We start from the raw sequence: 10,492 nt of genomic DNA, 5'->3' as shown, positions 1-10,492 counted from the left end.
ACAGAGGACATAGATTGAATTGTTACAATCTTTTTTTGTATAAGGAATTGTTACACGGTGGTGACCATTACTTTTATAGGAAATGAGACTAGAATTTCATGTTGAATAAATAATATGGTGATCAGTGGTATATAAGTAAAAGGCAAATTATGTCTATTGGTATGATCGATTTTTAGTAGAACCAAAAGCAAAACTACAACAACCTACGTCACAGACTATAGCAAACTGTCATTCTACGAATCAGTAAAATTTGATGTAATCTGGATTACACTAAGCTTTGAAGGAAAGACAAAGCACAGGCAAGGGAGTTCTTGTGAATTGTAAGAAATTTCATGGGTCTTTTTCATTTTCCTTCCAATTTTGAAGTTTTCAACGTCAATTTCTCAAATTAGACTTTTCTGCTGACATGGTAGAGCAGAGTTGAGATTTTTTACCAGCATTATTTTAACTTGTTTGGAACCTTGTACAATGTTGAAGGTAAAGCTACTTTTTCTTTTTAACTATTGTTGTTTACAAGTAAATACTACATGTTAAATATCAAGAAACTCAGAAAAACTCTCCGCTTACTCTAAATAGACCCCTTGAAGTGCTTTGCAAAGCCAAGAAATGTGTCACTGAGCTCTAGCACGAGCTACTCTTGATAACATCATTCTTTCCTTAAGAGCTCAACCTTCAATGGACCAGATTATCGCAACAACCAATAAGATCACTAGCTGTTTTGGGGCGCCCCCGGAATGTGATGTGTTGTGCAAATTCACTAGAACATCTTGCAACCGTGCTTAAGCTTAAAACGAAATTGTCCTTGACGTATTAATCGTAGAGATCAATCTAGCTACAACCAATCCAGCAGCCAATGCAAGTCCAAATATGGCATGTAACCTCACACAGAAATACTTAGCCATGAAAATTTTCTGTTTATCCTGAAAATTTGAAAGAGAATCAGTAATTTAGTTTGATATCACAATCATGGCGAAGTATATTCTTTCTAATTTCACATTTTTATGATCTCGTAACCATCTTCATTCAGTAATAATCTTGCTAGCACTTCCATTTGGTAGATCACTATTCTCTTAAGAACAAAGAGAAATCTTCTTTGGTCTAATCACCAGTATAGCTAAAGACTTGACCATTTAGTTGCTGAATTTAAGATCTGAAAAATATGTTATTGTTTGTTAACTATTTTGGTTTTTAGTTTTTAGAAACTGTGATCATAAGTTTTAATGTCTTGTTATCCACTATCTACTTAAGTTTTGAATACAAAGATTTGATATTTTTAGAAATTGACAAGTAATTCAAGTGTTACTTTAAGATAGGTGAAACCATAATAAAGTAATTGAGAGGAAACGAGCATAAATTTTAAAAACGGAACACTAAAAAGGAAATTGATATCAAACGGGATGTAAATCGTTAGCCAATCACCTTGTGGTTTTCTTCAACAAAGCTAACTACCAGCTTGCCCACTGGAATAGTAAGACCACAAAACAACTACAATGAAAAATAGAAAAAAAAATGAAAGATTAGTAAAGTTTATTCAGTTTAAAAAAGGAAGACTTTTATTTTAAGAATGAACTTACAATGCAAGTAAATGGAAGATTCTTGCTTAAACCTAGAGCAAACAGAAGCACATAGAGCATGATTACTGCAACCTTCACCACCTTGGAACCTCTTTCTGTACCAAGCCTTACCTGCATAATATTAACAAAATACATGTAACACTAAAGTGTCTCCATCTAATAATTTTTAAAAACTGAAGCTGCGTGGGTTCATTACCAAAGGAGACATTTTTCCTACGGCTCTATCTCCCTCGACCTATGCACAACAATGCCAGAGTCAAAATAAACCATGACGTGAATTAAGAATGTGCATGTTTCTTTCTTTTTTTTTTTTTTTTTGCCTTGAGGGGTACAAATACCTGATGGAAATGGCTGCAGAAGAGAATTAAAGTTGTCGTCGTCCCCACAAGGATAGAAGCAGAAAGAATTGTATTGGATATGGGAAGATATCTCATCTCCCTGTGGACCAGTGAATCAATATGCAAACCAGACAAAACAACTACAAATTCTAACCAAATGATTGAAGCAACCTTGCGTTACTCTGTAATAAGTAAAACGCTGTTGTAGCAAATGGACCAAAAGCAGCAAAGCACAAGGGCTCTCCTAATCCTTGGTAACTTAACCGGAACGGTGGACACTGCAACAGATAAATTCTCAGCAGATCAACATGAATAGTTTGCTATTCCCAACTCTCAGTAGATCAGAAAATATGAATGGGTTGTTATTCTCCTGTACCGATCTCACATTATTCTATCTTTTGTTATCTTCAACTCTTCCTCTGACTTTAAAGATCATAAAATGCTTGAAATCTAAACTGGGCTTTAATGCTAAGTCTTGACAAGATTTAGACTATTCTCTATCTCAAAATAATTCTAAGCTCCCTATAACATAAAGTACCACATAAAAATATAACACTCTTTGGATTGTAGAAGCTGCAAATATTGAGTTCCCTTACACTCTACTTCACAGAAAATTAATCTAATTAGCTAACAAAATCAACCTTTTAGTTAACCCTTTTCAGCTGTGTACTTCACAACCTATATGATGCCATGGTAGCAGTCTTATGCAAAGGATTAAATTGAGATGTTACCTGATATATGTAGCCACAAACAATTGAAAAGGCTAAAAATAGTATTGAACGCAGGTTCCCAGCCTCCAAAGAAGCCCATGTCAACCCCATGAACCCAAGAGCAAGAAAAGTGTAGGCAGCAACAAGTGTTCCTGTAGGGCTTATTCCACCATAAATTTAACACAAGCAAGAAGTCAACAAAATTTTTATAATAAAAGAAAAGGAAACAAAATTATGAAAATCGAGGAGGCTTAGAAAATAAATTAGTGTGAACTTTACCTCCCCACAAGTTTTACAACTGACTCCTTTTTGTTCTTATCAGCTCCTGTACTGAAGTCATAAGCATCATTACTGCAAACGAATTGTTTTAATTCATTAGTTTCAAACGGTAGAAAGAGCTTCATACACCATTTTCCAGAACTTCATGATACAATGAAATGAGCCAGCAAACCCTCCATGGATCGTGATGTTGAGAACAAATCATTCATGCGAGAATCGAAGACTAAAAACACTTTCCTCAAAATGGTATAGAGATCTGGAAGCAGGGCAAAGCTGGGAAATTTAGAGAGCAAAATTCAACAACCCAACACTTTTTTAAGCTTGTATATTGCGAAGATTCAAAGAATTCCGGCGAACTTTCTTGTGGAGCGATTTATATCACATAAAAGAAACTGGTTTTCTTGTCAGATAATCTCGTGATAATCAACTACAAAGTAAATCCAACATCTAACTATTTCCTTGGGCTGTCCCAACTTGCTTGCAGAGTTTTAGCCTCTTGAGATCTAAGGATTGACATCAACCTAAAGGTTCTCTTTTATTTTACTTTTTAAAAGAAACAAATGATATAAACATTCTTAGATTCACTTCAATAGGGCTGCTAACAGACATACAAATGGAAACTTAAAGATCTTTTTTTTCCAAAATTCGAATATCTATAGTCAATACTTCTGGGAACACAATTTATATTGTTTCTCAGTAGAGTTTACCAAGGAACAATTGTATATGCAACCATTTAGCTGCCAAAGATTTTGGTTGAGTGTGAACACAAACATGTCAGCCATATGAGGAATACTTCTTCACCTTAAATTAAGCCAACTGATGATAAGAACTGAGGAAGCCAGGATTACAGCAAAAAGCCGAGAAGAGAAGTTTCCAGACTGAAAATAAGCAGCTGCACTGCCTACCTGTTTGTAACCAAAAAGAAAAGTTTGAATACATAGCATCCACATTCAACCAGAATAAGCATTCTCATACAGTTAGTTTATATTCCTAAGAGATGGTTGATTTAATACCTCGAAAATTGAACAACACAAGATCAAAGCTTAACTGATTGGTAAGAGAAAGTAAAAAACACTGCATTAATATAAGAATTGACTTGTAAACAAACAGAATCACAGATCCTTTTTGTTAAATTACCATTTTTAGTAACTCCCTCCCTATGGTTTTAAAAGATTCAATTTAGTGTTTATGGTTTAGTTACACCTCCAAAACTCCTTATTGTTACTAGATCATAACAATTTCTTACATAACATGTCATGTCTCTTTATCACACCTGTCTTATATCAACCACTTCAAAATCACATCACATAAGAAAACGGAAAACAGCTGATAACCAATCAATAAATTTAACCAAATCATGGTGCTAAATGGGAAATTGGAAACTAACTTGAAACGACCACAAACCATGGGGACTTAAAAAAGTGATAATCTAACAAAAGCTTTACACTCCTTTTTCATAATAAGCTAAGGTACAAAAAGCAAGCTCAAGAGCAATCAAGTTTATTATAACTAGTGTAAAGTCAAATACTACATTTCTCAAAAGAACGATATAAAATGACCAAACATCTAGCTGCTTTATACAGTGTAACGAACACCCACCATTAGAGGAACCAAGGCAACAGAATAAATTGGTAACTTAATTGCCCTCCAAATCAGAATTCCCATACCAACATCCTCTTCCCCATTCTCTTGGGGCATCGAATCAACCTCCATCGCTTTACATTCCGATAACAAACCTCTAAAACGGACCTTTCTGCACAACCCCAATTGCGTTCTACGACTCCCGCAGGCAAATTTACGAGCATATGTCGACAAACTCGATGAATTGAAACGACCCAGATGGGAGCTGTGATAGTACAAGAGTCAAGAAGATAAGTGGAGCTAAAAGAGAAGGTTTTGAAAGAAGATGTAGTTGCCATTATGAAATGGTACTTGCCTTGGAGTAATGGTGGTGAGGGAGATGTAGTCGTTGAGTTTGTTCTTTAAGGCGCCAAGTTGGGTGGGTATGCAGACTATGGAGGCCATTGGCATCACATAACGGAAGATGAAATTGCAGAGTGAAGCTGCTCGTTGAAGCAGAGGATGGATTAATCAAAATGGGGAAGATTTTAGTCGTGTCTTACTGTCTTATCTTCTTCAACTTCAACTAACTGTAGTTCTTCGTTCTTGTTAGTTGCCCTTTTTAGTGGGTTTGATGACATTTTCTTTTTACTTGGTGGTGGGTCTTAGTCACTGTGTTGTTTGATTTCAAAATGTCATACTTATTTTCTAAAACTTTAGATTTGAGTTTGGATTTTTATTACTATCCAACTCCTACTTTTGTTTGAATTTGGTTTTTAATTGAATTGAGAACGTTAAATCTTATAAATTTGATCAAATTGAAAAATAATTCGAAACGTTAAAACTATAATATTTTGTTTGTTTTTAACTAGAAATGGACTATGAGGGATTAATCTTTATGTTTTATTGTAGTTTGATGTGGTTTTACATTTAATGCTACTATTATGTAGGAACAATAGTAATAATGATTCGGTAAAATATAAATCTTATTTGATTGTTAGAACTTTCGGCAAGTTTTCCATTAAGTTAAATTTGTTTGGTCTACTATCTTTACAAGTCGGTTAAATAACACAACTCCATTAACTTCAACAGTGTTTACTATTGAAATATGTACATTTAGTATGAATCGTTATCTATTTCTCTCTTACCCTCCCTCTATTGTTTCTAGTGCCTCCACTATCAATCGTCATCCACGACCAAATTTGACAACAACTATAGTCAACGAGTATGACAGTATTGATTGCCAACGACATGCTTTTGGCAACCACCTCTAGCACTTCAAACTCTAGCAACAACTACATATGGCAAACACTACATATTATGATAAGTTATGGAGATTATATTTGACACCAAACTCCAATGACTACCTCTAGCGGTCAACTTCAACGATCACTTGTGGCTACCAACTGTCGACAATTTCTAACAACTAACTCATACAACCATCTTAATCAACTATATACTATAAAAACATAAAAATAACTCATCAAGTGAAAACATTTTTAAATATAAATTTAAAATTATCGTTTCATAATATTTAACAATTGTCTTTGATAGTAATTTGACATTAACAAAAACACTTGAGGTACATACTAAACTAAACCAAACCAACTTGATATAAAAACACTTTTAATAGAAATAAAAGAAAAACCTTTTGACAAATATATCAATTCAAACGTGCTATAATTAAAAATTTAATTCTAAAAGAAAATAGAAAAGATATGTTAAACATATCCATTAGCAAAATATAGTGAAATTCCTTAAATTATAAAGATGGTATAAAAATTTGATTTTATAAAGTAAAAAAGAAAAAAGAAAAAAAAACCCTTTTCCCCTAAAATAATAATATTCTTATTTGGAAAAATCAGAAAACAAAAAATGTGACAAAAAGTTACGTTCTTACAGATTTGACTCTCCGGCGGCTCCATACGAATCTTTGATTTCGAATAACTGAACTAAACACTAACCGAAGTCCGTCGAAATCTTACTTTTTTTTTTCATTTGGGATTCCCTCAATCTTCATTTTCTTCATCTGGGATTCCCTCGATCTTCATCACTACCATCGCCATCCTCTCCTTTCACTCTGTTTCCCACCAAACCTCAAAAAATGGCGCTCCCAACCACTACCCCTCTCCCAAAATCTCTCCCCCATCCCCTTTTTCCGATCACCTCCAAAACCCCCCACCACCGCCGTCTTTCCCCATCCGCCCGATTTTCGAAACCCATATCCGCCATTCATGCTGCCGACCCATCAAGGTCGTCCAAATCATCTATCCAGGTCCCGATGAAATGGACCCTCGATAGCTGGAAGTCAAAGAGGGCTCTGCAACTCCCCGAATATCCCGATCAGGCGGCGCTTGAATCTGTCCTTAGGACCCTTGAATCTTTTCCGCCGATCGTCTTTGCCGGAGAAGCTAGGTCCTTGGAGGACCGGCTGGCGCAGGCGGCTGTGGGGAAGGCTTTTCTTCTCCAAGGCGGGGATTGTGCTGAGAGCTTTAAGGAGTTTAATGCCAATAACATTCGTGATACTTTCCGTGTTTTGCTGCAGATGAGTGTTGTTCTTATGTTTGGTGGTCAAATGCCGGTTATTAAGGTTGATTACTGTTTCTGAGCTTTGATTTTCTGTTTTGTTATTGTTATTTTGCATTGTGCGATGGTTTTGATAAGTTTTTTTCAGAATGATCTAGTGTATGTTGTCTCTGCTAGGAAGGGTCATGTATTGAAAAAGTTATTTGAGCTAGCCAAAACGATAATAGTTGAACGTGAATTCGAAAATCTAGCTACATGCCCTTTGTTACCAAATGATATAAGTTTGGGATATTTCTCTCATAGATTCCTGGGTTATTATATGGATTACATTTGACGGTTTTGTAATAGGATTTGTGTGTGATGTAGGTAGGAAGAATGGCAGGTCAGTTTGCAAAGCCAAGATCAGACCCCTACGAGGAGAAGGATGGAGTGAAACTCCCAAGCTACAGAGGAGACAATATAAATGGTGATTCGTTTGATAAGCAATCTAGGATTCCAGACCCAGATCGAATGAATAGAGCCTACTGCCAGTCAGTGGCAACATTGAACCTCTTGAGGGCCTTTGCCACAGGAGGTTATGCTGCAATGCAGAGAGTTACGCAATGGAATCTTGATTTCACCGAGCATAGTGAGCAGGGTGATAGGTTTGACTCTTGTGTACTTTATTCTTCTAAGTACCATTTGTATTGGCATTTGGTTCCATTATGGTCAGCCGTGTACCGTTTATAGCACATCATTTCCTTAGACTTCACAATGAATTCCTGTCAACCGTGTTGATAAAGTGACCAATCAGCCATTCATTTTGATACCTTGTTGGTTGTAGTTCCATAGTTTGGTTATATATTTTGGTTGCACTTGTGCCAACAGATACCGAGAACTAGCCCATAGAGTTGATGAGGCCCTTGGATTCATGGCTGCTTCTGGACTCACTGTGGATCACCCTATCATGACCTCGACTGAGTTCTGGACATCTCATGAGTGTTTGCTCCTTCCTTACGAGCAAGCACTTACTAGGGAGGATTCCACTTCTGGGCTTTACTATGACTGCTCGGCTCACATGCTTTGGGTGGGAGAACGAACTAGACAACTTGATGGTGCACATGTTGAGTTTTTGAGAGGTGTTGCCAATCCTCTTGGCATTAAGGTACCTCTATCTAAAATTTAGATGGTGATGTTTAATTCCATCATTTTCTTCACTAACATCCTTCCCTTTGCCATTTTATCTCAAAACTGAATTTTGGTGTCATTGCAGCATTCCATGGAGTATGATCTTAATATTCCGATTGGAACTACCATATTCGAACCACTTCACAATTTACAAATATAATTGAAAAAAGTTTAAAAGCTTAAGATTACAATAAATTGACTTTATTATTTGGAGCTCAAATTTGTAGATGATTTTGTATATATACTTTCATTTATCAATTTTTGCTCGATGACCTTTTACTACTTTTACTTGTGGAGTGTTTCGTTCTTTGTCCTGCTAAACACTTAATATTATTTTTCTCTAAGTGATTTATAATGGTTCTTGAGAATGTAGTAGAAATTTGCAACTGATAAATTATAGTATTTTGATACAGGCAAGTGATAAGATGGATCCAAAGGAATTGGTCAAGCTTATTGAAATTCTAAATCCCACGAACAAGCCTGGAAGAATTGTAGTGATAGTAAGAATGGGAGCCGAAAACATGAGAGTGAAACTTCCACATTTAATCAGGGAAGTACGGCGTGCTGGTCAAATCGTCACTTGGGTCAGTGATCCCATGCACGGGAATACAATCAAAGCCCCCTGTGGACTAAAAACACGTTCATTCGATGCTATTAGGGTATGATCTCTTTCCAATTTAAATATGTTTGATTGTTTGTTCCTTGCCTTCTTGTTCTTGTCCAGGTTTATAGATAGCTTTCTGTCGCCAGTACTCAACTAGTTATATCAATAAAAAATTTGGGGAGGACTTGCGCAACAATCTTCTGGAATTATTTATCAATGCATTGATCATTCTTCCTTAATTTGATTGGATGCTTTTGACCTTTCTGGATTATGGTTTTTAGCCTAAATATCATGAATTACGCTTTAGATCCTTATTTAGAACAGATCTTTTTATGCATTTAGTTGAGTTTTACTCAACTTTAGACTTGACTAAACGTTTAGTCTGATATCATTGGAGTTGTACTTCTTTTCACATATCTCACTAATTATTGTTGTATTTATCAATTTGTCGATAACAGGCTGAGGTGAGAGCATTTTTCGATGTACACGATCAAGAGGGAAGCTACCCTGGAGGAGTTCATTTGGAGATGACAGGGCAGAATGTAACCGAATGCGTTGGAGGCTCTCGAACTATAACTTATAATGATCTGAGCTCACGGTACCATACTCACTGCGACCCCAGACTCAATGCTTCTCAGTCTCTAGAGCTCGCCTTCATCATTGCCGAGCGGTTGAGACGAAGAAGACTCGTAGCAGGACAGACTTTGGGATCGGTCTGACTACAGAAATCCCTGGTAAGTCACCTTTTGTACCTACGACGTGCTTCGATATGCTGTTTTGGGTCGATGTATAAAAAGCTAAAACACGTTTGGAGTTTTACACACTTTGGGTTGTATAACACCACCCAGGATTGGTATGTTGAGCTGAAAGACTTAAAAGGGTGTTGTGTGAAACATAAAATGGAGTAGAGATGTGGTGAAAATAACTTTATGTAATGTTATGTTACTATGGTTTTTATAATAGCAATAATAAAAGTCTTTTTGAGAGGTAACAATTTGAACTATCACTACTAATTTTGCTATCGACTTTAAGAGCATTGAAGACAAAATTTGTAGTCATCCTACAACCGATGATAGTGACATGCTTTTAGAATATTTGTTATGGAAAATTATTAGGTACTTTTGTATGAATGTTATACTTGGGCTTTATTTATCGATCTTTAACCAACATCGGTGTAATCCTAATGAAATTTCATTGATGGATCAATTATAATGGATCTCAATCACACACACTTCTTTTTAAATCATGTTTATTTAGATATTTTGCACATTTAATTTAATTATTTTGGAGTTGTTTACTCCACATTGTCTTTTTAATTTAATTATTTTAATCATGTTTATTTAGATATTTTGCACATTTAATTTAATTATTTTGAAGTTGTTTACTTCACATTGTCTTTTTACCGTTGTTGGTAAAATTCTTCCATTGTAACACTAACTTAACAATATTTTCTAGTAGATCTCGCATGATTTTCGAATACAATCAAATTGATTACTTTTAACAAACAATTAAATTGCAGATTTGATTACTTTTAACATACAATTAAATTGCATATTTGTTGATTGAATGAGCTCCATATTTCATTGTGATTTCATAACAAAGAATAACAACAAAGGCAATAAAATAGGATCCACTATCCAAACATAGATATTAATCTAATACATAATTGAAGCTTACTCTCACAATTATCACCACTTTTTAGGAGAAAAAGTTTCCATCATATAACTTTAATAT

The 10,492-nt window shown here is 35.4% G+C and overlaps 2 protein-coding genes across 2 annotated transcripts; one reads left to right on the top strand and one right to left on the bottom strand.

The window, feature by feature from the left end:
• Positions 1 to 318: 318 nt before the first annotated feature.
• Positions 319 to 5,076, bottom strand: LOC101221829 (2-carboxy-1,4-naphthoquinone phytyltransferase, chloroplastic). The gene is made up of 11 exons (XM_004136836.3): positions 4,838 to 5,076; positions 4,501 to 4,747; positions 3,703 to 3,806; positions 2,902 to 2,973; positions 2,644 to 2,782; positions 2,084 to 2,190; positions 1,913 to 2,012; positions 1,771 to 1,809; positions 1,575 to 1,685; positions 1,420 to 1,485; positions 319 to 920 (listed from the first exon to the last, which is right to left on the bottom strand). Exons 1-11 carry the CDS (start codon positions 4,930 to 4,932, stop codon positions 786 to 788), a joined length of 1,215 nt encoding a protein of 404 aa, XP_004136884.1. The 5' UTR covers positions 4,933 to 5,076; the 3' UTR covers positions 319 to 785.
• A 1,273-nt stretch (positions 5,077 to 6,349) lies between these two features.
• LOC101221603 (phospho-2-dehydro-3-deoxyheptonate aldolase 2, chloroplastic) lies at positions 6,350 to 9,762 on the top strand. The gene is made up of 5 exons (XM_004136835.3): positions 6,350 to 7,051; positions 7,354 to 7,631; positions 7,855 to 8,131; positions 8,568 to 8,813; positions 9,217 to 9,762. The coding sequence occupies exons 1-5, from the start codon at positions 6,566 to 6,568 to the stop codon at positions 9,475 to 9,477; spliced, it is 1,548 nt and encodes a 515-aa protein (XP_004136883.1). The 5' UTR covers positions 6,350 to 6,565; the 3' UTR covers positions 9,478 to 9,762.
• Positions 9,763 to 10,492: the final 730 nt, after the last annotated feature.

This window comes from Cucumis sativus, chromosome 7, assembly GCF_000004075.3.
Source record: "Cucumis sativus cultivar 9930 chromosome 7, Cucumber_9930_V3, whole genome shotgun sequence".
Taxonomy (NCBI): Eukaryota; Viridiplantae; Streptophyta; class Magnoliopsida; order Cucurbitales; family Cucurbitaceae; genus Cucumis; species Cucumis sativus.
The sequence above is the reverse complement of the archived record's forward strand: the minus strand, read 5'-3'. Positions and strand labels throughout refer to the sequence as shown.